The sequence below is a fragment of the Lutra lutra genome, chromosome 2, assembly GCF_902655055.1.
Source record: "Lutra lutra chromosome 2, mLutLut1.2, whole genome shotgun sequence".
In the NCBI taxonomy this organism is placed as follows: domain Eukaryota; kingdom Metazoa; phylum Chordata; class Mammalia; order Carnivora; family Mustelidae; genus Lutra; species Lutra lutra.
In genome coordinates, this window is record NC_062279.1 from 199,269,838 (window position 1) to 199,297,813 (window position 27,976).

The 27,976-nt window shown below is 37.4% G+C and overlaps 1 protein-coding gene and 1 pseudogene across 1 annotated transcript; one reads left to right on the forward strand and one right to left on the reverse strand.

Annotated features, from left to right (window-relative positions):
* Positions 1-1,219: 1,219 nt before the first annotated feature.
* On the reverse strand, positions 1,220-10,602 carry JCHAIN (joining chain of multimeric IgA and IgM). Its single transcript, XM_047719469.1, has 4 exons — positions 10,378-10,602; positions 5,799-5,925; positions 2,824-2,904; positions 1,220-2,172 (listed from the first exon to the last, which is right to left on the reverse strand). Exons 1-4 carry the CDS (start codon positions 10,439-10,441, stop codon positions 1,968-1,970), a joined length of 477 nt encoding a protein of 158 aa, XP_047575425.1. The 5' UTR covers positions 10,442-10,602; the 3' UTR covers positions 1,220-1,967.
* A 13,391-nt stretch (positions 10,603-23,993) lies between these two features.
* Positions 23,994-24,691, forward strand: LOC125094195 (40S ribosomal protein S6-like; annotated as a pseudogene).
* Positions 24,692-27,976: the final 3,285 nt, after the last annotated feature.

A 27,976-nucleotide genomic window follows, 5' to 3' on the forward strand; every position in this document is an offset into this window, starting at 1 on the left:
GACTGTCATTTTTTTTTAAGATTTTTTTTTTTTTTAATTTGACAGAGATCACGAGTAGGCAGAGAGGCGGGCGGGGGGGGGGGGGGCGGGGAAGCAGACTCCCCGCTGAGCAGAGAGCCTGATGTGGGGCTCCATCCCAGGACCCTGAGATCATGACCTGAGCTGAAGGCAGAGGCTTTAACCCACTGAGCCACCCAGATGCCCCAAATGATTGTCGTTTTTTATGTGTATGTCTTGTCTCCTCAAGTAAACTGTATTCATGTTCATTCATTCAACAAACATGTACTGAGAACCTCAATGTGCCAGGCACTGTTCTGGGAGCTGGGGATACATCACTGAGTAAAATAAAAATGCTCACCCTTGTGGACCTTATACTCTAGTGGGGGGGAGAAACTATAAAATGGTAAATAAGTAAATTATATAGTCCACAAGGGGGTAATACGTATACAGGGAGAAGTAAACCAGGATAAGGAAATAGAGTTTACAGTTCTGAAAAACAGGGTGAGCTTCATGAGAACTGAGCAGATGCCTAGGGAGTGAGTGGTGCTGTTTGGAAGGCACTTAATCACAGCTTAATCGCCAAAAGTGTAGCACAGTTCCTAGCATGGCATAAATATTTAATAAATGTTTACTAGTTAGATAAAATTTTAAAACTTGGCTAAAACCACACACTAGATTAGTCAAGAATGATGTGTCTTTTGTGCATTAACTATGATTCCTACGGAAGCACTAGAGTTCCCAAGCTTCATCCCCCCAAAACAACAACAACAAAAAGCCCGACACTGAATAATCCATACGAGCACAGTAGAAGTTATGAGTAATTACTGTTCCCATTAAAAAAAAAAAAAAAAAAAAAGAACAATGCCTCTTCAGGAAACTGACTTTTACCAAACACTCTCCCTGTTATTTTAAACCCTGAGTCAGCATTTACTTTCCACAGAACCCTTGGGTATGTATGTCAGTTGGCCTTGGGCTTTCTGCCATGAGAAATTTTATGTGCCATGGTAAACACTATGTTTGTCAAGAGGGACCTTTCCTTTTAATTTAATTTTAGGCTTAAATGACAAAGCTACTTCAAATATGTACATGTAGGAATTCAGTGATTAATACATAATTATACCATACTTACGAACTGCTCATCAGCAATAAATTATATTTTACCTTACATGCAATGAAGTTAACACAAGTAAACTTTTCAATAAATTATTTCACACAGGTATATGCTTATGAATCTATTTAATTGTTTAAGCTGTGCTAGAGAACACATGTTTTGGATACATACTTCATTAGATACAGTTACAAGATAGATGATTTCCAATGGGAATGTCTTACACTCTGCTGATCATCAAAAAGAGTCTGTATCATCTTCCACCAAATCTGTACTACGTCAAAATATATTTTTTCAATTTAATTATGTCACTTGCAGCTCATTGGTTTCATAAATGGAGATCCCATTTTAAATTATTTTTGCAATTATTTCTAAAACGTGTTTTCCAATTATTATTTTTCTAGTGAAGACATGTAATTGACCTATATTTACACACGAATTTTCTCTGCACAGTGATACTTTTTAAAAAGAGAAGAGTGTGGAAAGTGCGAAAGCTCTGGCTCTCCAAGGCAAGGCCAAAAAAAAAAAAAAAAGTGAAATTTGCTTATGTCTTCTTATTTTTACTCTTTGAGTTTTGTTTTCTCCTCTTGTCTATTTTTAAATACTAGAAATTAAATTCTCAAGGTCGTATAACCCTCTGGGCAAGGACTATGAGAGATCTCAATACTTAGAGTGAGAACATAGAGTTGAAAAGTAATTTCAATAAAAGTAATAATGTTACTATTTCTATTTGGGGGGTAGCTTTATATTAACAAAAAAATCACTGCTTCAAATTCATTGGTAGTAAATACATGAACTTTCTGGATCAAAATGAAGAGCCTTTCAAGAAAAGGAGCTGTGCAGTCAGCAATGACTTAAATTAGTCAGGGTAGCAGGAATCCGGGGTCAAGGCTGTTTGCACCATTTTGGTCTGACCGCCATATGTAAATGGGACCCAATTTGTGTAGCACTTGTTTCTGTCGTACGTGTAGCAGGTCTCACTGTCTTCATCACAGAGATTGCTCTGGGAGGCAATAACTATTTGATTATCCAGCTCGACTTCTACAGGATCACATTTTTTACAGCTGAAAAACAAACACACTCATTAGACTATGCCCATCAAATATTGTCTCAGAATCTGAGTGAATATTCGTTTCTATCCAAAATTAGCAGCTCTTGCTCATAACTCCTTTCAGACCTCAGCTACTCTACAGAATAGTTAATGGAATTTTTCAACCTTTAATATATAAAAATTAGTTGAAAGTAAACAATATAATTAATGATATAATATGATTGTTTTGTCTATACCATACAGCAACTTCTACTCTCTTAGGTTTTTCCCACCTGTACACTGGGATTAAACAAGTTCTTTACAGTGACAAGGAAGGCAGAATGTTTTTAAGAAAAATAAGTTATTTGATGTTGGATTCTATAGCTTCCAAAGAAACAGCTGCATGTTAATATGTCCGGAATCTAATTATTTAACTTAAGACAAATTGGCCCTTCTGTACTACTGGCAATAATTTCTTATTCAGAATAAATTTATAGCTAAATTTCATCTGTGATAAAGTTTTATAAATTTATGATATCTAATAATTAGCATAGAAATTAACGTATTCAAAAGCTCAAATTATATCAGTAAATGTTTATACCCCATATTTTCAGAAACATGCCTACTAACAAATTTAAAGTTATTAACTTCCATATCTATATTATAATGAAGGAAAATCTCTTACAGGTCAGACAAATGGTACACAAAATTGGTTCTCACTGGTGAGGTGGGATCAGAGATATTCTCCCGGTTGTTTAGAGGAACACTAAAAAAGAAAGAAAATAAATCAAAATAATGAAATGAACAGATACTGCTTTTTTGGTAATAGGTATGTTGCTGGGACAGTATTTACTATTTCATCAGGAATTTAGCACATTTAGCACTTTATAAGACTAAAATACTATTTTAGTAATAATATTACTATTACTCAGATTTCACAGTAATTTGCATATTTTAAACATTTTCCATTCAAAGTAAACCTCACAGAGACTCCTCTGTCAATGATCATTGCTCACTTGGCAAAGCCCTGCTTTTCCTTTAAAAATCAACTCAAGTTTTCCCCTTTTTATGATGATCCATCCTCACTCCTGAACAAACTCCTTCTCTTTCATCTCGTTGAAGTTCACGTATCTTTTTTTTTTTTAAGATTTTTTATTTATTTATTTGACAGAGATCACAAGTAGGCAGAGAGGCAGGTAGAGAGAGAGAGAGGAGGAAGCAGGCTCCCTGCTGAGCAGAGAGCCTGATATGGGGCTCGATCCCAGGACCCTGGGATCATGACCTGAGCCGAAGGCAGAGGCTTTAATCCACTGAGCCACCCAGGCACCCCAAAGTTCACGTATCTTTATTGTAAATGCCATATAGTTCCTTGTCTATAGAGAAATTTCTTCCCCAGATTACATAAATTCTTTGAGGCAAAACCAATTATGTTTTCTCAATGCTTTTCTAGATGTGTGGCATGTAGAATATGTTCAATATTTATGGAAGAAATGGACAGACATTATTATCCATATTTATGGGATACCGAAATAAACCAGAGATCTCAATGACCTACCCAAGTTCATGTAACAACTAAGTAGTAAAACTGTAACTGGACTCCAGGCCTCTTGATTTGGTGATGTTCCATGAAAAATTAGGTAACACAAATAGTTGAGGTAGTCTCATTAACTTCACATTTTTTCTTTTTTTTAATTATTCTTTTTTTAATTTTTTTTCATTATGTTATGTTAGTCACCATATATTACATCATTAGTTTTTGATGTAGTGTTCCATAATTCATTGTTTGAGTCTAACACCCAGTGCTCAGTGCAATCCCTGCCCTCCTTAATACCCATCACAGGGCTAACCCATCCCCCCAGCCCCCTCCTCTCTAAAACCCTCAGTTTGTTTCTCAGAGTCCATAGTCTCTCATGGTTTGTCTCTCCCTCTTATTCCTCCTGCCTTCATTTTTCCCTTCCTTCTCCTAATGTCCTCCATGCTATTCCTTATGAGTCACAAATAAATGAAACCATACAATAATTGACTTTCTCTGCTTGACTTATTTCATGCGGCATAATTTCCTCCAGTCCCATCCGTGGTGATGCAAAAATATATGCCATCATTCCTCCTCACATGCACCCCTCCCTACCAAATGACACATGAGGGTGGATTTAGCAATACTGTCTACATAGATACCGAGTCAAACCCTTAGATCCCATTCCTGGGTGCCCCCTCTCTGTAATGACCGATATCTAATCCGTCCCACAGTTCCGCTGATTCTGATTCTTTGCAATCTGTGCACTTGGTTCAAGACACTGCCATTTCTCTCCTACATTACAGCAGTACTCTCTTTTAGTCTTGACGCCTTCAATGTATTAGCCACATTCTTGCCAAAATGGCCTCTAAGATACAAGCCCGATGTTCTTCTCGGCTTTAATCCCACAGTGTCTCCACCCAGAAAACAGCACAGAAGGCACTGATGATACACCTGCAGCTCGCCAGCCCCATCTCTCCCTGGGACCACCCTCGTTAAACGCCAGCTGGAAACACCTGCTTGCAATTCCACAAACGTGCCATGCTTTTCTCATCTCCAAGTCTTAACAGTAACAAATCACCAAGAGTTCTAACATTTATGAAGTACTAGCAACGTACCTGGTACTATGGAAGGGTGTTCTATGATGATCTCATACAATCGGCATGGCGACTGTTTCCTTTTCCTGGAATGATCTGCCTCACCTACCAACCCTGTCGTTCCCCACACACATTTACCCAGGTAACTCCCACTGGGCCAGCTAACCGCCACTGCCATCGAGTACTCCAACACCTCTGCCTGACTCCCACTGCCACCCTCCTTTCACCCTCCAGGACTGGACCGGGTGTCCCTCCTTAGTGCTCCCATAACACCTTGCATTTATTCCTGTCACAGCACTTACAAGACGGTATTGCAATTGCCTTTTAAGTTGTTTAAAGTTCCCTACTAGACTGTAAACTATTTGATGGCATGGACTGTGTTTTATATAAATTGTTGTATCACCAGCTCCAATCGTCAGTGGCATTCAGTTGCCCTCAATAAATGTTTGCTGAATGAATGAATGAATGAATCTCTTCTTTATTAGATTGTAAAGGCTCTAGTAATATCAGAAGAAGCCTTGAATAATGAGAAAGATAATAAACATGTATGAGTACCTACTGTGGGTTTTTGAACACTGTCCTAGATGCTTTTGTCCATTAGCATATTTAATTTTGTCCATTTAGCATATTTAATCCTCACATAAAGTGTATGTGTATCTATACATACATAGATAATATCTATGGAAACAGGTTCATGTAAGTATTACACATCAAAAAGAGGAGTAGAGAGGCTCCTGGGTGGCTCAGTTGATGAAGTGACAGACCCTTGATTTCCACTCAGGTCATGATTTTAGGTTTGTGAGATAGAATCCCACATCAAGCTACATGCCCACCCTACTAAGACTCTCTCTCCCACTCTCTCTGCCTCTCTCCCCACCGTACTCTCTCTCTCTCTCCCTTAAAAAGAAGAAGAAGAAGAAGAAGAAGAAGAAGAAGAAGAAGAAGTAGAGACATAGGTATTACAGTCAATACATTAAAAAAATGGCTAATATCAGAAAGTATCTCTGCTTACAACATGAAAATATAAAAGAAATTTAAAGAGCCACGTACACAATTCTGATGTTTCTCTCTATAATGTCTTCGTTAGGGTTTTCGGGAGAAGGGAGGATCCTGGAAGTGATCCGGGCACACTGACATTTGTTGTCCGCAAGAACAGTCGCTCCATCTTCATCTTGGGCTTGAGAAATAAAACATATTAAAAAGAAAGGGAGGTAGAGAAGGGAAAAATGAAACAAGATGGGATCAGCAGGGAAACAAACCATAAGAGACTCTTAATCTCACAAAACAAGCTGAAGGTTGCTGGGGGTAGCCGGGGGTAGGGATCGGGTGGATGGGTTATGGACACTGGGGAGGGCATGTGCTATGGTGAGTACTTTAACTGTGTAAGACTGACGATTCACAGACCTGTACCCCTGAAGCAAATAATCCACTATATGTTAATAAAAATAATTTTAAAAAAAGAAAGGGGGGAAAGGTATGTTTCTGTACTTTTATTGGGTTGATTTATCTTTTTTCCAGTAGAAAAACAGTTTTATGGTTGATCAGTTTCAGTTTTCTCCATTTTTCTCCTCTTTCCTAATCTAACATGCTAAGTGGAATCTCACAGCATCGTGAAGGAAATCCAAATGCACTTCAGACAAATTGTTTTCTTTTTCTCTTGGCCCCATCTGTGGGAACCTGGGCTAAAAGAATTCTAGTTTTCATCTAATGTTTTTAATAGAGGCACAGCTCTGAATAATGTAGCCTTACAAATATGAGTGCCAAATGACAAAATGATAGAGAAAAAAAAATCTAGACTAGATGTCTCTCACTTCAAAGTAATAATTCAAAAGTGAACAACAAATAATATTAGCCTTTATAAGTCCCAGTTTGAAGTGTCACATCCTTCCTGAACTCCCACTTACATTCTTTTTTTCTCCTTAGATTGGATTACAGTTAAGAATAGGCACATTTTCCCCCAAGATAACCCTACTTTTTTGTGAGATGTTTAAATATTCTTTACTACAATTTTCCTAAACTTAATTGTATTCTTCTTTTTCATAATAATAACAAGGTTAGCATGGCATAATGATTCAATCAAATAAAATAATAAGTGTTATATTTATTAATATTTCCTAAAGGAATTATTTTAAAAGATATGGCATATATAGATGTAAAGTGCTATGAATTTACAAAAACAATTTAGAAAATATTTTGAGGTACAAGCTCTACTTAATATAATATGCTGTTTACAGAAAAAATAGTAAGTGAATGGATACACAGATGACCATTAAAGCCCTAACTCTGAGTATCAACATTTACTGTCGAATCTGAATATTGGACAAAGAGGTCTGGGAAGTGTTGCAAGGAAGAAGCAAAGAAAATTTCACATTATCTGGACTCAGATCAGTTAACAGGCATTTGAAGAATCAATAACAACCTTATTAGTGTTAATTAAACAATAATGATGATGTTTGATATATTTTTGTTTTGTTTTTAAATTAAACTTTTTTAAATCATTGTAAGTTCACATGTGGTTATAATAAATACTAAAAAGAGAACACATGTACATTTTACCCAATTTCTCCCAGTGGTAACATCCTGAAAAACTACAGTACAATTTCCCAACTAGAATACTCAATTTGATAGAATTTACCAATGTTAGCTTTTACTCAGCGTAGGGTACTTAAAACAAACTTATACTCCACTACCATAAAATTAACCTACTAAATATGTTTTTTATTTCTATAATTTTAACTTTAATCTTAATTTTAAATGACCTTTAAAATTTCTCCCATCAAGTCTCAACTTAAAAATATATATATATTTAACACATTAATTGAAGTTACAAAGGTTAAATGATCAGGATAGATATAATTGTAACTGGAAGTCTAATTATTTCACAGGTGTCCCAAAGCAGAGAGGACCTAATTGCAGTATTTCAGCCTTGATGATAGCAGTCATTACAAAAACATTTAAGACCATTGTTTTGTACTTCTAACTGTTGGAAGTACTTTACCATGCATTATTATGGCATTATTCATAACTTCTTAATACATCTTCTGATAAAAGTCTGTATAGTACTGGAGAAGAAACATTATGAATACAAGACAATAATATAACTCAACATTTTGAAAAGAATAAGATGACTTAAATGGTGTCCTCTTCCCTACTCCTATATTCATGACTCTTAAATGTTTTCATGTTTTTTATTTAAATTTAATTAATTAACATATAGTGTATTATTAGCTTCAGAGATAGAGTTTAGTGATTCATCAGTTGCATGTAACACCCGGTGCTCATCACATCAAGTGTCCTCCTTAATGTCCATCACCCAGTTACCCCATCCCCTCCCCCACCTCTCCTCCAGCAACCCTCAGTTTGTTTCCTATAGTTAAGAGTCTCTTATGGTTTATCTCTCTCTCTGATTTCATCTTATTTTATTAAATGTTGTTCTCAATAAAATACAAATGAATGTGTAATGCCTGACAAAAATACAGATTGAGTCAAGTATGTGACTTGACTATTAAAGTCTTAAATAGAAGATTTCTATATTTTATTTTGAGTATAAAATTTATTTTCTTGGGGCGCCTGGGTGGCTCAGTGGGTTAAGCCTCTGCCTTCGGCTCAGGTCATGATCTCAGGGTCCTGGGATCGAGTCCCGCATCGGGCTCTCTGCTCAGCAGGGAGCCTGCTTCCCTCTCTCTCTCTCTGCCTGCCTCTCTGTCTACTTGTGATCTCTGTCAAATAAATAAATAAAATCTAAAAAAAAAAAAATTTATTTTCTTACCAGAAACCTAGGAAAAAACTATTAATTTTTATTACTATTTACTGTTACTAAATAAAAATATTAGGCAGTCTACTATATCTACCAGGAAATGTACAAATACAGTCAATTCACCAAGCCTTAAAAGTTTCTAACATTCTCACAGGCAATATTTTTCCAAATAAACCTGTGTTATAGACTGTGCCTTGCTTTACTCCAAGAGTACCTGAGACATAGCAGGTACCCAATAAATATTTGTTAAATTTAATTCAGTTCAAACAAATAAGAAAATATACTTAACAATACATAGCAGATATGAACATGAGTTTACCAAAAGGTGATTCTCCAATATAGGCAGAATAGGATAGAAGTTAGGACCATGGGCTATCGGGTGAGATAGCCTGGGTTCTACATGTTTGCTGTGTGACTGTAGGTAAGTTACTTTGCCTCTCTGAAGCTCAGTAGATTCAACTATATGTTAGAAATATTTTTTTAAAAGATTTTATTTATTTATTTCACAGAGAGAGACACAGTGAGAGAGGGAACAGGGGGAATAGGAGAGGGAGAAGCAGGCTTCCCTCCAAGCAGGGAGCCTGATGTGGGGCTCGATGCAGGGCTTGATCCCAGGACCCTGGAATCACGACCTGAGCTGAAGGCAGACGCTTAATGACTGAGCCACCCAGGCACCCCTATATGTTAGAAATATGAATAGTATCTACCCTCAAGTGGTTATTGTGAGAATTAAATGGAATAGTATATGTAAAGCAGTTAGCATAATGCCTGGAAAATAGTATGTACTCAATGATAGATCTTTTATATGTGTTTTACATATGTTTATAGGTATATAAACATGTTCATGAACATTTATTTACATATATAGCTACATATACTGTACCTGTTTTAATACTACTATCTTTTTGTTTAAAATATTATTAGAAATGCATTATTTCAGGACACCTGGGTGGCTCAGTGGGCTAAAGCCTCTGCCTTCGGCTCAGGTCATGATCTCAGGGTTCTGGGATCAAGCCCCACATTGGGCTCGCTGTTTGGCAGGGAGCCTGCTTCCTCCTCTCTCTCTGCCTGCCTTTCTGCCTGCTTGTGATCTCTGTCTGTCAAAAAAATAAATAAAATCTTTAAAAAAAGAAATGCATTATTTCTAATGCTAAATTAGTATAAAAATATATGTAAAATGACTATTCTTAATTACATCATACCCTGTTCTGAAATAAGAATAAACTCAGTGTTAGAAAACATCAGGCCAAATTACATCACATCTAACTCATTACCCTTCTAGATGACAATTATTACATCTGTATTCAGAGTGTATTCCATTCTCTACAGTAGTTTGAAAGGTTAGTAAACAAAACAACCAAAGTTACACCGTGGAGTCATAGGCAACCTGTACAACACTAAACACTGTTAAATTATCATACTAAATCTGTAGGCTCAGATTCAGGGAAATTGTTAGAACTAGTATCAGTCTCTCTAGGGATGTAAAAGCCCAATGCATCCCATATGGTAGTTATAGTAATTATTACTTCATTTCTCCAGAATATTCATTTAAGATACTCGAGGAGAGGATTACTGATTTTCAAGATTTAAAGTGGATATTTATGTAAGTATAGCTATCAATACTTATTCACAAATATATATTTTCTTCTTCTCTAAGTTATAGTAGGTAAACAAATAAGAGAAAAAAGAATAAAAAGAATTACAGTGAGTCTTCTCTGCATAAAGATCACTGCCCATAGAAAGATTAAGGCATGTTAGAAAAAGTAGCCAGCTAGCTAGCTAACCAAAGTAAACATAAAAGTTTAAATCTGAAAAGCGGATCTGTGTTCCATTTTTCCATTTATGTGGGTTAATTTTCAAAATAGCACATACCTGTTACCAGAACAGCCTTAACAAAAATGGCTAGGACTCCACAGAAAAACAAAGGGCTCCTCATCTTGACTTCAATCCTTTTGAGAAACCGAAGCTGAAAAGTCAGGGCTAAGGTGTGTGATCTATAAGGACTGTGCAAATGATGGTGCTTCTGCTTTCTTAAAATAACACTCCCAGGCAGTTAACAAACTAAAAACAATCACAGTTGTGGTTGGAGTCAGAAATTTAAATGCTGCCCTGTACAGAGATGTATGTCTCAGGTTTCTGTATTTTCTTCCAAAGTATCTCCCCAAAAGCCATACTTTGATGCAGTAACTCTTTATTTTACAATGACTCTCTAAAATTAGACATGAATATTATTAATAACTTCAAGTCATGAGGACATTGAGAATGTTTAAATGGGGGTTCTCAACTTTAGTTCTTAGATAATAAAGTTTCAAATCAAATATGGGACATTTGTTGTGCCTAGAGCAGTAAATGAAGGCAGGAGAAGGAGGAGAAATTAATTAAAGCCTTTCAAGGTCCCAGTTGTACCTCATGTCAACTTTTTCTCCTAGTCCTTAATTAACCAAGTTACCAGATTTGAATATACATATTATACATGACATATATAATATATACATAATCTGATTGCTTTTAGTTACTTTATAAACTCAAACACAAAATTGGAATTTGAAACAGATGGATACTAGATGTATCAGTTGCCATGGTTTAATTTGATAGCATTAAGGCAGACCTTGTGTCTGATACCGGCTTTTGGAATTATAAGCCCATGAAATGATTTTCATCTGAGATGCCTCAACAGAAAACAATCACTGCAGTATTTCTGTAATTTTTTGTTATTAATTAATGTCAAAAAGCAAACAAACAAACAAGTAAACAAAACCTTGAGCTTTTGGACAGGACATTCCCTCTACCCTCTGCCCCAACATGTTAGAATTTCCTATCTCTTAGGCAGGGTTGGTTCCAGGAACATGTTGTTTATATATCTACATATGCAACATCAATTATGTTACTTTTGGTTCTCAGTTCTCTAATTTTTTAAGGGTCTCCTAGAATCTTGAGAGGCACTAAAGAAATGCTTCAGGATCAAGTAGGCAAGCAGATTTCACAGCTAAGAACAGAAGGGGGCAGAATGAAAACTAATTATTAAAGGCTCACACATAATTGCACTCTTCCAATCATGTACTGAATGTCTAACATGAACAAAGCCCCGTAGATAATAAACATGTAATATTACTATACTGTCAGACTTTACTGTCATTTTAACTTCTACTATCATAGGACTTAGAATCTATTTGGTGTTAAGGAAAACATAATGGATTCACAAGAACAACTGTATCTATTTGGGGGAAAAAACAAATCTGAAAACACATTACTTCAGTGTATGGCCAGGATGTCAAAACAAGTATCAACACTTAAGACCTCTTCATCTCTAACTGTAGTTTCCAAATAACTGATTTATTCATTCACTCCAAAACAGAGTAATTAGAAGTTATCTGGATACTTTTTTTTAAGTCATTATTTCCTTGAAAATAAACTCAAGTCTAGATTTCTCCCCCAAAGCAAGTTGGATGAATCTTTGGGGATAAAAAGTTTCCCCAAAGCTTATTTTTATAAAAGCAAATAGTAGTTTATTCATAATTACTATGCCAAAGAAAAGCTCTACATTTGATGTTTCTAAGCTTTTAATCTTACAGTTTTGTATTTCTGTTATGTAAACTATTTATCTAAAAGAGGAAAAAAATAAAATAAAATAGAAATAAGGGTGGATACCCAAGTGGCCCCTTTGCCACCCGAAGAGTTACCTACACCTGAAATATAGGATCAGGACCAGTGTATCGCCCACTGTGGCCCAGGGATTATCTTCCCTAGAATCACCTGGAATACTAGTCAAAATACGGATTTCCTGGCTACACCCAATCAGAATCTCTGGAGATGTGACCTTGGAATGTGTATTTTTTAGAAAGCCTTCCAGTTGAGTCTAATGTACAGTGACGTTTGAAAATTCATAGACCTGGGGCGCCTGGGTGGCTCAGTGGGTTAAGCCGCTGCCTTCGGCTCAGGTCATGATCCCAGGTCCTGGGTTCGAGCCCCGCATCGGGCTTTCTGCTCAGCAGGGAGCCTGCTTCCTCCTCTCTCTCTGCCTGCCTCTCTGCTTACTTGTGATTTCTCTCTGTCAAATAAATAAATAAAATCTTTAAAAAAAAAAAAAGAAAAAAGAAAGAAAATTCATAGACTAGAAGCACGCAGGGGGGATAATAACTGGCAGTATTATCTGTTCATAGAAGAGCAAGAGGTTAATAAAGGTAATTAAAAAAAAAATAAACAGGGGAGCACCTGAGTGGCTCAGTGGGTTGAAGCCTCTGCCTTCAGCTCCGGTCATGATCCCGGGGTCCTAGGATCGAGCCCCGCATGGGGCTCTCTGCTCAGCAGGGAGCCTGCTTCCCCCTCTCTCTCTGCCTGCCTCTATGCCTGCTTGTGATCTCTGTCAAATTAAAAAAAAATAAAAACTAAAAAATAAATAAACAGGCTTACATTGAAAACAACTTAGCTGAAGCTTCTATTTATTTTTACATCTCCGTGCTATAGGCAAATTGTTGCGTAATCTTTTTAGCACTAATCAATTACATATAAATAACAGGTCCTGGTTTAACTTTAAACCATTTCAATCTCCACTTCTAGTTATGTTCTTCCCACCAAAAATATAAAATGTGAATCGTAAAACACTTCCCATGCAAGTTAGTTAAGTTACTGGGAGCTTGGCCACATTGCTCTAAATTCTTCACCGAAAATGGTTTATTTTTCTACATTCATATATAAGACTGTTGAAAGTAAATGGTTCAGTGATAGACTCATCTGGATTAAACAGATCTTAAGACAATTTAGTCTCACCTTCTTTACTCCCACTCAAGTTTTGTTTGAATTTCCTATATGGCAGACAATTTGAGCTCAGCATTTGCTTCAAAACCATCTGAAATAGGTCAATGCATCACTTCCTCTGGACATAGCTTATTCTGGACCTGGATAGTCAAACCATGACAAAGACTTTATTCTCTTGGGACACAAAAGATGCTGTCCTTGTTTTGCTCCCATCTCACTGGTGACTCTTTGGCAGTCTCTTGCTGAATTTTCTGGTGAATACAGAGGTTTGATCTTCAGCCTTCTCTTTTTCTCATCTTCTCCTTAATTAACTTTATCTGATCCCATGGCTTTGACTCAGGACATGCCATGATTTTCAAGTGCATAATTCTAGACTTTACCTTGCCTGTTGAGCTCCAAACTCCTACATCCAACTTTCTATTTGATATCTCCGCTATTTGATATCTCTGTCTGACAGGCATCCAAAACTTAACCAGGCAAACAGTACTCTAGACAATCAAGACACCCTCACACTTCTAATCTGATCTTTTCCTGTCTCTAGCCTTCCTTCTCTCAGAAAATCCACCTGGTTGTTCAAACCAAATCCTCTTCTTTGATGCCTTTGTTTCTTCTCCCCCATATTCAGTTTACCACCATACCCTTTGGTTTTATTTGAAGAATATATCCCAGATTTATCTGATTCTCTTCATTTTCACTGCCACCCCAGCCCAAGTCTCTATCCTCTAGCCTAGACTACTACAATAGCCTCAGTCATAAGGTTATTTTTCCTTTGCCCCACAATTGGCTACTAGGGCTCACAGCTAATAAACAAGAATGGCTAAGTACCCCAAATTCTAAAGAGAGTCAGATACTTCCTCCAAGGCTTACCAGGAGGAAGAACAGAACTCAACTTATGGCCATCAACCCCTACCCCCCTTCTTAAGCTCTCTCTTCTAGTCTTTAGAGGACTTTGGAAGGAAAAGGGAAGTAACATCTTTGGAGCTCTTGGTTTTGTGGAAATAGGAATGTTTGTGGCAAGACAATTTCCCCCTTTACTCTTTTTTTATTTTTTAAAAGATTTTATTTATTTATTTATTTGACAGACAGAGATCACTAGTAGGCAGAGAGGGAGGCAGAGAAAGAGGAAGGGAAGCAAGCTCCCCACTGAGCAGAGAGCCCTATGTAGGGCCCGATTCCAGGACCCTGAGATCATGGCCTGAGCCAAAGGCAGAGGCTTAACCCACTGAGCCACCCAGGTGCCCCTCCCCCTTTACTCTTGAGAGAGGGAAGGACAGGGTAGTTTTTCCTCCTCAAAGTCAAATGAGGGAGAGATTCAAGAAAATAATTCAAAGAAATCAGGGATGCTGCAAAAAAGGAAAATTGGGAAGCAAGAGAGCATAATAGTTCAGAGAAAGGATTCTGAGTCTGATTGCTTGAGTTTATTACCCAACTTATCATTTACTAGCTGGATAAAATGGGCAAATCTTGAACACTCATGTAATCTCTATCTGTAAAATGGGGATAATAATACATATTTCTTCAGATTGTTGTAGAACTTAACATGTATTATAACATATAAAGAAGTTAGAAAAGATCTTGGCATATGGTAAGCACTCCATTAATAGTGATTATTATCATCAGAACCACCATCATGGTTACTCCCTGTTGAGTTACACAAAATGCAAACCCAGCCTGGAGCTATCTACTTTGAGGAAAGCATTCATGGAAGAACTGGACACTTCCCCTTGGGTTGTGGGCATGTAGGAACATAGAAATTGGTATGTGTTCATGCTATATGACCCTTATAAGGTATGAAAGAAAATGTCTAAAAAAAAGCTATAGTAACCAAAACAGTATGGTACTGGCATAAAAACAGACATACATAAAATAAAAAACAAACAAACAAATAAGAACAAATACATAGACCAATGGAACAGAATCTGGAGCCGAGAAATAAATTCACACACGTGGGGTTAACTATTACTTGACAAGGGAGAGGAGAATATTCAATGGTAAAATGAGAGTCTTTTAAACAAACGGCCTTGAAAAAACTGAATATTCACATGTAAAACTATGAAACTGGACCTCTATCTTCCACCATTCACAAAAATTACCTTCAAATGGATTGATATAAACATAAGACCTGAAACCATAAAACTCCTAGGCAAAAACATAGTGGAAAAAGCTCCTTGACATTGGCCTTGGCAGTGAATTTTTGGATAGGACACCAAAAGCATAAACAACAAAAGCAAAAATCAACAACTAGAACTATATCAAACTAAAATCATCTGCACAGCAAAAGAAATAATGAACAAAATTAAAATAACAATTTAGAGAATGGGAGAAAAATATTTGCAAACCATATATCTGATAAGAAATTAACATATAGAAGATACAAGGAACTCCTACAACTACATAGCAAAAAACCCAAACAACCCAATTTAAAAATAGGCAGAGGACTTGAACAGACATTTCTCCAAAGAAGACATTCAAATGGTTAACATGTATATGAAAAGTGCTCGATGTCACAAATCATCAGGGAAACATAAATCAAAACCACAATAAGATATTACCTCACACCTGTTAGAATGGTTATTACCAAAACACCAAGAGATGACAAATGCTGGTGAGGATGTGGAGTAAAGGGAGCCCTTGTGCGTGGCTGGCAGGAATGTTAATGGGTACAGCCACTATGGAAGACAACATAAGTGCTTTTCAAAAAATTTAAAACAGCACTACAGTATGATCCAGCAATCCCACTTCTGGGCAATATCCAAAAGAATACCAGAGGAAATTAAAACACTATCTTAAAAAGATATCTGCACACCAAGTTCATTGCAGCATTATTCACAACAGCCACATGGAAACAACCCAAGGGTCCATAAATACAGGAATGAATGAAGAAAATGTGATATATATGGTGGAATATTTTTCAGCTATAAAAAAGAGGGCAATCTTGGGATGCCTGGGTGGCTCAGTCGGTTAACCCACTACCTTCGGCTCAGGTCATGACCCCAGGGTCCTGGGATCGAGTCCTGCATCGGGCTCCTTGCTTGGTAGGGAGCCTGCTTCCCTCTCCGCCTCTGCCTGCCACTCTCCCTGCTCGTGTGTGAGCCCATGCGTGCTCTCTCTCTCATTCTCTCTGACAAATAAATAAATAAATAAAATCTTTAAAAATAAAATGAGTTGCAGGCCATATCAATTGAGTCAGCCAGGCACCCACTAGACTGGAAACTTAAAAGCTTAGAAGCTAGGGGCACTTGGTTGGCTCAGGTGGTAGAGCATGTGACTTAAAAAAAGAAGAAGAAGAAGGCAATCCTGCCATTTATGACAACACAGATGGACCTTAAGGGCATTGTGCTAAGTGAAATAAAAAAAAAAAAACTTACTGATTTCACTTATATGTGGAACTTAAAAACACTAAATTCATAGAAACAGGGAATAGAATTAGTGGTTTCCAGCGGCTGAGGGGTAGAAGAAATGGGAAGATGCTGGTCAAAGGGTACAAAGGTATTTATAGATCTTGGATACTAGCCCTTTATCTGATATGTCATTTGCAAATATCTTCTCCCATTCCATAGGTTGCCTTTTAGTTTTGTTGACTGTTTCCTTTGTTGTGCAAAAGCTTTTTATCCTGATGAGGTCCCATAGAGCTACCCTATGGCCCAGCAATGGCACTACTAGGTATTTACCCCAAAGATACAAAGGTAGTGATCCAAAGGGGCACATGCACCCCAATGTTTGTGGCAGCAGTGTCCACAATAGCCAAACTATGGAAAGAGCCGAGTTGTCCATCAATGGTGAATGGATAAAGAAGATGTGGTGTATCTATACAATGGAATATTACTCAGCCATCAGAAAGGATGAAATCTTACCATTTATATCAAACTGATATGCTGATGGAAATAAGTCAATCAGAGAAAGACAATTACCAATATGGTTTCACTCATATGAGGTATATAAGAAACAGTGCAGAGGATCATAGGGGAAGGGAGGGGAAAATGGAATGGGAAGAAATCAAAGAGGGCAACAAACCATAAGAAACTCCTAACTATGGGAAAGAAACTGAAGGTTGCTGGAGGGGAGATCGGTGGGCAGATGGGGTAATTGGGTGATGGGCATTAAGGAAGGCACATGATGTGATAAGCACTGGGTGTTATATGCAGCTGATGAAGTACTGAATTCTACATCTGAAACTAAAAATGTTCTATATGTTGGCTAGTTGAATTTAAATTAAAAACAAAATGAACTTCCAGTTACAAGATGAAAAAGCTCTGGGGTTGTAAAGTATAGCTCAGTGACTAGAGTTAATAATACTGTTTTGTATTCTTAGAAGTTGCTATTAGAGAACTTTAATGTTCTTTGCATAACAAGGACAATGATAATTATGTGAGGTGAAGGATATGTTTACTAACCTTCCCGTGGTAACCATTTCACAATATACATGTATCAAATCATCACATTTTACACCTTAAACAGTTATATGCCAATTATTTCTCAATAAAGCTGGAAAAGAAAAAGAATACAACTGGTTTTACTAACGTGGGGAAGGAAGACAGCACTTGGAACAACTAGCTTTATTTGTAATAGCCTAAACCTGGAAGCATCCTAAACATCCATACACAAATTGAGTGAACAAATTGTGGCAAGTTATCAGCAATAAAAGTGAATAAACTGTTGAAACATATAACAGCAACAAGGATGAATCTCAAAATAACTTATTCTGAGTGAAAGAAGCCAGACAAAATATCTTAAAAAGAGTATATATTGTGGCACCTGGGTGGCTCAGCTGGTTGAGCGTCTGCCTTGAGCTCAGGTCATGATCCGGGAGTCCTGGGATCAAGCCCTGAGTTCTGCTCCTTGCTCAGAGGGGAGTCTGCTCCTCCCTCTCCCTCTGCCCCTCCCCTGTTCCTTCTGTCTCTCTCTCTCTCTCTCTCTCTCTCTCTCTCTCTAACGCGCACGCGCGCGCGCACACACACGTTCCCTCTCAAATAAATAAATCTTTTTAAATTTTTTAAAAAAGAGTATATACTGTGTGATTCTATATATAGAGAGAGAAAGAATGAGAGAATTTGAATATAGGGACTTAAGATAAAAAGGTTCTGCACAGCAAAGGAAACAACCAACAAAACTAAAAGGCAGCCAAGGTGCCTGGGTGTCTCGGTTGGGCATCTGACTCGGTTTCTGCTCAGGTCCTGATCTCAGGGTTGTGGGATCAAGCTCCACATCAGGCTCTTAGCTGAGAACTGCGTCTGCTTGTCCCTGTCTCTCTGCTCCTCCCCCTGCTCATGGGCTCTCTAAATTAATTAATTAAATCTTTAAAAAAAAAAAAAAAGCAACCTACAGGGGCGCCTGGGTGGCTCAGTGGGTTAAGCTGCTGCCTTCGGCTCAGGTCATGATCTCACGGTCCTGGGATCGAGTCCCACATCGGGCTCTCTGCTCAGCGGGGAGCCTGCTTCCCTCTCTCTCTGCCTGCTTCTCTGTCTACTTGTGATCTCTCTCTGTCAAATAAATAAATAAAATATTTAAAAAAAAAAAGCAACCTACAGAATGGGAGAAGATATCTGCAAATGACATATCAGATAAAGGGCTACTCTCCAAAATCTATAAAGAACTTAGCAAACTCAACACCCAAAAAATTAAAAATCCAGTTAAGAAATGGGCAGGAAAACATTAAAAAAATGTTTTTTAAGAAATGGGCAGAAAAACATGAAAAAAAAAAAACATGAAAAACATGACATTTCTCCAAAGAAGACATACAAATGGCTAACTGACACATGAAAAATGCTCAATATCACTCGGCATTAGGGAAATACAAATCAAAACCACAATGAGGTACCACCTCACACCAGTCAGAATGGCTAAAATTAACAAGTCAGGAAACAACAGATGTTAGTAAGGATGTGGAGAAAGGGGAGTCCTCTTAACACTGTTGGTGGAAATGCAAGCTGGTGCATCCACTCTGGAAGACAGTATGGAGGTTCCTCAAAAAGTTAAAAATAGAGCTACCCTATGACCCAGCAATTGTACTACTAGTTATTTGTCCAAAAGATACAAAAATAGTGATTCAAAGGGGCACATGCACCCCAATGCTTATAGCAACATTGTCCACAATAGCCAAATTATGGAAAGAGCCCAAATGTCCATCAACAGAGGAATGGATAAAAATGTTCATATACAATAGAATATTACTCAGCCATCAAAAAGAATGAAATCTTGCCGTTTCCAATGACATGGATGGCGTTAAAGTGTATTATGCTAAGCGAAATAAGTCAGTCAGAGAAAGACAAATACCATATGATTCATGCATATGTGGTACGTAAGAAGCAAAACAGATGAGCAAAGGAGAGGGGAAGGAAAAATAAGACAAAAAACTGAGAAGGAGGCAAACCATAACAGATTCTTAACTATAGGGTTAACACTGAGGGTTGCTGGAGGGGAGATGGGGGGGTAGAGTAAATGGGTGATGGGCACTAAGGAGGGCACTTGTAATAAGAAGTGTTATATGCAAATGGCAAATCACTAAATTCTACCCCTGAAACAAATACTGTACTATGTTAACTAACCTAAACTTAAATAAAATCTTAAAAGAAAAAAATTTGAATATATACTATAAAATATGTAGTAGTACATTTTAAATATTATTTTTAAATTATGTTTTAAGATATTGGTATTAAATTTTGTGCTGTATTAAATAGTATATTGCTTTTTTAATCCAAATAATTATAATAAAATTATAATTTAATAAAAATGATTGTTTTAATACAAATAATTCTAGAAAGTGAAAACAAACCTACAGTGACAGAAAACAGATCAGGGATTATCTGGGAAAGTAGGGCAGGGAGAGAAGAGAGGAAGAAGATTACAAGGATGTCTAAGGAAACTTTTGGGGAGGATACACGTTCATTGTCTTAATGGTGGTTACAAATTCCTAACTGTATATACACGTCAAAAGTTACTGTACAGTTTAAATGTGGGCATTTCATTGTGAATCTATTACATCTCAATAAAGCTATTAAAAGTTCTTCATATCTTCAGAATTCAGTTTTTAAGTATGATCTTAGGTTTTTCTTGAAAATTCTTTATCAAGTTCAGGAAGTTCCCTCCTATTCCTAGTTTCCTGTTTTTTGGTTTTTTGTTTTGTTTTGTTTTGTTTTTTTCCAGAAATGGATATTGTACATTTTCAAATGGCTTTTCTCTGATTATCAAGATGACCACATGATTTTCATTTTTTAGCTTTTTAATACAGTGAATTATAATGACTTTAAATGTTAAATTAATCTGGCATTTCTGGGGTAAACCCCACTTATTCATGATGTAATATCCTTTTTATAAGTTGACGGATTCAATTTACTAAAATTTTGCCTTGAACTTCTGCATTTATATTCATCAAGGATATTGGTCTGAAACTGTTTTCCTATAACGTCTTTGCCTAGTTTTGTTATCAGGATAATCCTTACCCAGTAGAATAAGTTTTGAAGTATCTTTTCCTCTCCAATGTGCTAGAGGAGTTTGTGTAGAATTAGTATTATTTTTTTTTTTCTTTAAATGTTTGGCAGATTTCAGCAGTCAGGCCAGGTCCCGGAAACCCTCTCAAGGCAAGAAGCTGGGGCAATGGCAGAGGCCTTCACATTTGTTTTCTGTCCCTCAGAGATAACGCCTTTTGTTGCCTAACGTCCAATCTCTTAAAAACCATTGTTTCATAAGTCTGTCAGTTTCTTCTCCTTGTTTCTGGTGGGAGAGTAGATCTGGTCTCTGTTATTCCATCTCGTTTCAAACTGAATATTAGAGATTTGAAGTTAAAAGTGAATTTTAGATATAAGTTTTTACAATGAACTAGACTTTTTTAATTTTTTTTAAGAATTTTTTTTTTAAGATTTTATTTATGTATTTGACAGACAGAGATTACAAGTAGGCAGAGAGGCAGGCAGAGAGAGGAGGAAGCAGGCTCCCTGCTGAGCAGAGAGCCCGATGTGGGGCCTGATCCCAGGACCCTGGGATCATGACCTGAGCTGAAGGCAGAGGCTTCAACCCACTGAACCACCTAGGCGCCCCTAGACTTTTTTTAAATTGACTACTCTTTAGACCTGTTTTAGGTTCAAAAAAATATATACTAGACATTTAATGATAAAAAATTTACAAAATTACTGTATCGCCTTAAAACACTGTCAAGGGAAGGCAAAGAAAAATTTAATCATGGTAATTTGGAAGCAATAATTTGGAGGAAAAAATGGTTTCATGTTTATAATTCATTAAACTCTTCACTGCTCCAAACTCCTCTCTACATCCAGTCTTACCCCCATTACTCATTATCTGCCCCGCAGATGGTGATCTTTTCAAAAGGTAAATTAGATCATATCTGATTCAAAACCTCTACTGGCTTCTCATTACACTTAGAATAAATTCAAACTCATTATCTCACCTGATTTCCCATAACTCTCTCTTTCACTTATCATTCTCCAGCTACTTACTCGGGGCCTTTGGACTTTTCAGTCCCTCTGCATGAAACGCTTTTCAAATCTTTGCATGGCTGGTCCCTCATCATCATTCAAGTCTCAAGTTAAGGATCATTGCCTCAGAGAGAATTTCCCTGGTTGGAAACCATCCTAACCCACCAGCAATCACTGTCGTATTACCCTATTTTATTTTCTTCATAGTATTTACCATACTTTGAATTTCTTATTTAGTTTATTTAGTATCTGTCTCCTCATTAGAATAAAAGCTGAAAATGGCATTGTCCTGTTGCTCACTTCTGTTTCCAAGATCAGAGCACAAAAACACCTAAAATATATTAATTGAATAAAGGATGAATGGAGAACATTTTCCTAAGGAGTTGAAAACTCTCTAATTTTAACTGTATGCAGCAATATTAGTCTCTTTTTTGAACAGGCTTTATGGTGTCAATGCTGCTTTTTGAAGTGTTGTTCCCAGATATGCATACAGTAGTCCAAGTGTTATCTGATCAAGTATAAAACAGCAGAACAGTAATATATTTCAATAAATGCCACTTAAGATAAGAGTATCACACTTTTGGCAGCTATGTCACACTATTGCCTTTTAACAACTTTATAGTCAACTAAATCCCCCTTTTAAAATATAAGTGCTTCTAGGGTGCCCGGGTGGCTCAGTGGGTTAAAGCCTCTGCCTTCAGCTCAGGTCTTGATCCCAGGGTCCTGGGAGCCCCACATCAGGCCAGGCTCTCTGCTCAGCAGGGAGCCTGCTTCCTCCTCTCTCCCTGCCTGCCTCTCTGCCTACTGTGATCTCTGTCTGTCAAATAAATAAAATCTTAACAACAACAAAAAAGCCTCTGCTTAGGATCCTGGGATTGAGGTCCGCATCAGGCTCTCTGCTAGGCGGGGAGCCTGCTTCCCCCCAACCCCGGCCTGCCTCTCTGCCTACTTGTGATCTCTGTCTGTAAAATAAATTTAAAAAGATAAATAAGTGCTTCTATAAACATTTAATATTTAAACAGTTGGGATTTGGGCATGAGATTTAGCATTGGTCCTTAAGTTTTATCTTATTAAATTCAGACCAACATTATAATTTACTAGATTCTTTTTAAGCCCAGATTCTGAAACCCAGCTCATTGGTTACTTCTCTCAGCTTCACAGCATCTACAGACTTGATACCCATGCCAACAGGGTCCTTATTTAAGTTGTTTAGAGAAATGTTCAGTGGGCTAGTGCTGAAAACAGACTTCTTCGGCACGCATTGGAAGTCTCGCCTCTAAGCTAACACTGATCCATTCATAAGCACATTTGGGGCATAGCCCTTCATTTTCAGTTAATTCATACAATACCATGCTATCACACAGACTATAATTCTCCATGTCATCCATAAGGATTGTATGAATACTTATCTTAAGTAATTAGTCTCTCCTTAGCCTATATCTTTAATATCATGTGATTTCTCCCCTTGAAAGTCTTTCATAATATAAAAAGACCTTGATTTCCTGGAATCTTGCCACTTAAACACTTAAAGGGATGATGATTTTTTAATAGCCTTCTTGGCTTTAAATCGAAGATGTAGCTGGACTCCCTTTATTTTCCTTTTAGTGGATTAAATTCTGCATTCGGTTTAACAAATCATTGTTCCCATTTGTCCTTGAACTTGATATATTAAAAACAAGTTTTGGTAATGAATAGTATTGTCCAAATTATCTCCAAAAACACACCATCTCAAATACATCACAGGGTCATCAGCAACATGGCCTTTATACCTTATCTATATGTACCATATCTCTACCTTCTAGACCTTTGAGACACTACAGAATACAAAAGTAACTTTTGAATCAACCCAGAAAAATAAACTGAGAGAAGATCCTATTAGCAACGGAGGAAGGGACTTCAGCCAAGACAAGCTGAAAAAAATGATATCCAAGAGAAATGAAGCAAGATAAAGCATTCAAAAATGAAAAATTCTTTATGTGTCTACATATACCCGATATAATGAATATATAATTGCAACCGGTTTCATTTTAAACATCCTGAAAGTCCCCCAAACATCCTATAGTCACTCAGAGTTCCACAAATCTGTTGTATATGAAGCTATTCACAAGGATTAAAGAGGGAGTTTTCTAAAGTGAGCTAAAGCCTTTTATCTGACTGGCAATCTATTCTTCCCCACAGGATGATCCTGGCTGGATTGCTCCTATAGAGCCTTCTCCTCCCAATTCCACAAGAGCAGATGGAACTTAACAGGAACCATTATCAGCTCTTTTCCATGGTGCCTTGGAGGCCGTAAGCTGCTTCAGGATGAAACTAAACATCCCTTTCCCAGCCACTGGCAGCCAGAAACTTACTGAAGTGGGGAATGGACGCAATTTTGTACCCTTTAGGAGGAGATCCGGCCACAGAAGTTGCTACTAACGCTCTGAGCGAGGAATCAAAGGATTCAACATCATGAAGCAGGGTGTCCCGACCCATGGCTGTGTCTATCAGCAGCTGAGTAAGCATTCCTGTCACAAACCAAGGAGGACTAGAGAAAGAAAGGGCAAATCTGTTTGGGGTTGCATTGTGGATGCCAATCTCAGTGCTCTCAACTTCATCATCGCAAAAAAGGGTGAGAAGCATATTTCTAGACTCACCGATATGACTGTGCCTCATTGTCTGGAGCCTAAAATAGCTAGCAGAACCCACAAAATTTTCAATCTCTAAAAAAGATGTCCACAGTATGTTGTAATAAAGCCCCTAAACAAAGAAGATGAGACACCTAGAACCAAAGCGCCCAAAATTCAGGGTCTTGTTACTACACATGTCCCCCAACACAAATCAAACATCAACATATTGCTTTGAAGAAAGAGCATACTAAGAAAATGAAGGAAGAGACCGCAGAATATGCTAAACTTTTGGCCCAGCGCATGAAGGAGGCCAAAGAAAAACGCCAGGAACAGATTTCCAAGAGACAGAGACTGACTGTTATCTTGAGGTTCTGGCAGAGAATCTACTTCTAAACTCATTCATGTTTTTGGCAGAATTCGGTCCCTTAAGCTTTAGAGGTGACGTCCCCATTCCTTTTCGGCTGGCAGGTGGAGGCTGTTCTCAGCTTCTAGATGACGACAGCATTCCCTGGCTAGGGGCCTCCTTGATCTTTAAAGGTAGCAATAGTGACTCAAGTCCTGCTCTGATCTCTGCTTTTGCCTCATCTCCTCTGCTTCCATCTAAGGAAAGTTCTCTGCTTTCAGGCCCTCATGTGATTACCTTGGCCCATCCAGGTAATTGAGGGTAAACTCCCCCATTTTAAGGCCCACACCCTTAGCCACATCTGCAAAATCTCTTTTCCTATGTAACAGTTTTACATATTCACAGGATCTAGGGATTAGGGCACTTAACTTGGTGCGGGGAGGGGGTTGCAGGGGACATTATTCTGCCTACAATAGAATCACACAAACACTGCTCCAAAAAGAAAGGAAACAGCAAGTAAAAGGCCCAAGATGGGAGAGAATTTGGACAGGTCAGGTAGCAGGGAGGAAGGCCCCAGAACTGTAGCAGAGTAAAGGAGAGAACTATAGTAATGACACCATGCGCTTCTTTATGGGAGTCATATTTTTCCCATTTGAGTATAAATTTAGAATGTATTTTGAATTTTAGAATTAAGTCATTAAATGTGGAGCATAGGCCTCCTAACTTCTAGTCCAATTCACCTTACAGAGCTACAAGTCATTAATATTAGTTGTTTCATATATACATGGAGAAATTTCTTCTATTTGACATTTTTTAACCCTAAACATTTTTGCTATTGCATACAGAATTTCTTAATATTGATCTGTATCTAATCGTGTATATGTAAAATTTACATTTAGATATCAGGAGACAAAAACTAAGTTGAAAAAGAATATGAAACATGAGGAAGAAACTTCATCCCAAATTCCTTTTAAAAATTAAAAGATTAAGACAAAAAACTGAACTCTCTTTTTTCCAACGCCTTTCCACAGAGACTTTTAGGGTAATCTTCTGTGGTTAAATGTTTATAAGGAGAATTGCACCTGTGCTGTGGTCTGTTTTTAAATAAACTTGCACCTGCAGTGGCTTTTCATAGAACTGCTATTTGGGATACATGTGTCCGTCGTTTGACTATTATGCAGAGCTGTTCTTCTTACCACACTACTTTCTGGACAGGTCCTAGTTTATAAATAACCTATTCCCAAAAATCCATTAAAAAAAAAAAGCTAACAGTTGAGATTTCACGGTTATTTTTTCAGAGACACGATAATAAACAAGATTTCCAGGAAACTCCTCAAACAATAACATGCTCCTTTTAATTCATGAATTCCAGTGGTCTGGTCCCTTGATGCTTTAAGGAAATTCTAATCTATTTTCAGAGGAGGCCTCTGCTCTATTCAAATATGTCTGCTTTCCTTTTCCTATATATGATTTGCTAATTCCTGTTTCAGAATCTTTTTTACTCTGTCATTTTCCTCACCATAAATTTCTTCTTCCTTTCTGCAAGTTCTTTTCAAAAGTCCTAAAATCATTTAAAATTAATTCTGATAAGTCTTCCCCACATAATGTCATCTCATTCTGTTCACTCTATTACTCTCTGTACTCGGCTGCCCATCTGATCTCTCTTTATATCATTTTACATGAGTTAACATATTACATTCTTATTACTTCTCTTCATATGTGTACAATTTATCTCATATACGAAATTAACGCTCTCTAGATGCAGAAGGGGGGTTAATAAAGAGAAGTAGCAATTGGTACCAAAGAACAGGATATGAGGAAATACCAAAAAAGAATTATAAAGAATCAGTTAGAAAAATGGAGGAAAAAATAAAAAATTTTTTGCTCTAACTCTTCTATTCAGAGTTTTTACATCATGTATAAGTACTATACTAATTCTGTTTTTCCTAATAATAAGAAAGCATAAATTCATGATGGAGAATCCTGAGTCAACTATTTTTAAAATACCTAATGCATTTTTTCAAGACAATTGTAGTAATTCTTTGTATCTCTCGGAGTTTCAAATGAGTTGCTTTGGCCCAAAAGGTATGCAATAATTGATTATCTCCCAACCAATTTTGCAATATTATAGTTAAAAATGTATCTTAATTTTAATAATTTATATAATACCTAAAACAACATAATACTTTACACTGTAAAGATATGTGTTAAGAGACACGCTATTCTATCTACCATCTTCCTACTGAACAAAGCAAAGGCTCTAGAATCAGATTGCCTGGGCTCAAATGGCACTTAGGTAAGTTATTTAACCTCCATTTTCTTCAGTTTAATCTATAAAATGAGCATAACTATAGTACATACTAGATGGGATTGATGAGAATTAACAGTTGTAAAATACCTAGAACATGCCGGCAACATATAAACACTCAATTATTTTAGTCACTTTTATTCCTTTTTTTTTTTTTAAGATTTTATTTATTTTTCAGAGAGAGAGAGAGAGCACAAGCAGGCAGAGAGGCAGGCAGAGATGGAGAGAGAAACAGGCTCCCTGCCAAGCAAGGACCCCCATGAGGGGCTCGATCCCAGGACCCTGGAATCATGAGCCGAAAGCAGTGGCTTAACCCACTGAGCCACCCAGGCATCCCGCCACTATTATTCTTTTATGTTGAGAAAAGATAGCATCTTCTTTCAGAATTACATAAATGCTAAGGTATAATGTTGGCAGAATAGTGGCCCATCTAAGATATGTCCATGTCCTAATTTTCAGAACCTGTGAATATGTTACATGGCGAGGAGGAACACAGGTTGCAGGTGGAAGTTTGCTTGCTAATCAGCTAACCTTCAGCTGGGGACATTATGCTAGATCATCTATGTGGGTCCAATGTCATCACAAAGAAAAGAGGGAGGTAGGACAGTCAGTGAAAAAGTGAATGAGAGGCTTGAAGATCCTGTGCTGCTGGCTAGGAGAATGCAGGAAGCATCTAGAAGCTGGGGAAAGCAAGGAAAGGTTTCCTCCCCCAAGAGTCTCCAGAGGGAACACAGGCCTGCTCACACCTTGATTTTAGCCCAAAGAGACCATGTCAGACTTCTAAACTCCAGAACTATTAGGATAATAAATGTGTATTGTTATAAGCCACTAAGTTTGTGGTAATCTGTTATAGCACCAATCAGAAATTAGGTGTCATTTCGACTCACAATATCCTAGTATAATTGGGGCAACAATATGTTTTTATTTTTTAAAAATTTCTCTTTAGGGGCGCCTGGGTGGCTCAGTGGGTTAAAGCCTCTGCCTTCGGCTCAGGTCATGATCCCAGGGTCCTGGGATCAAGCCCCGC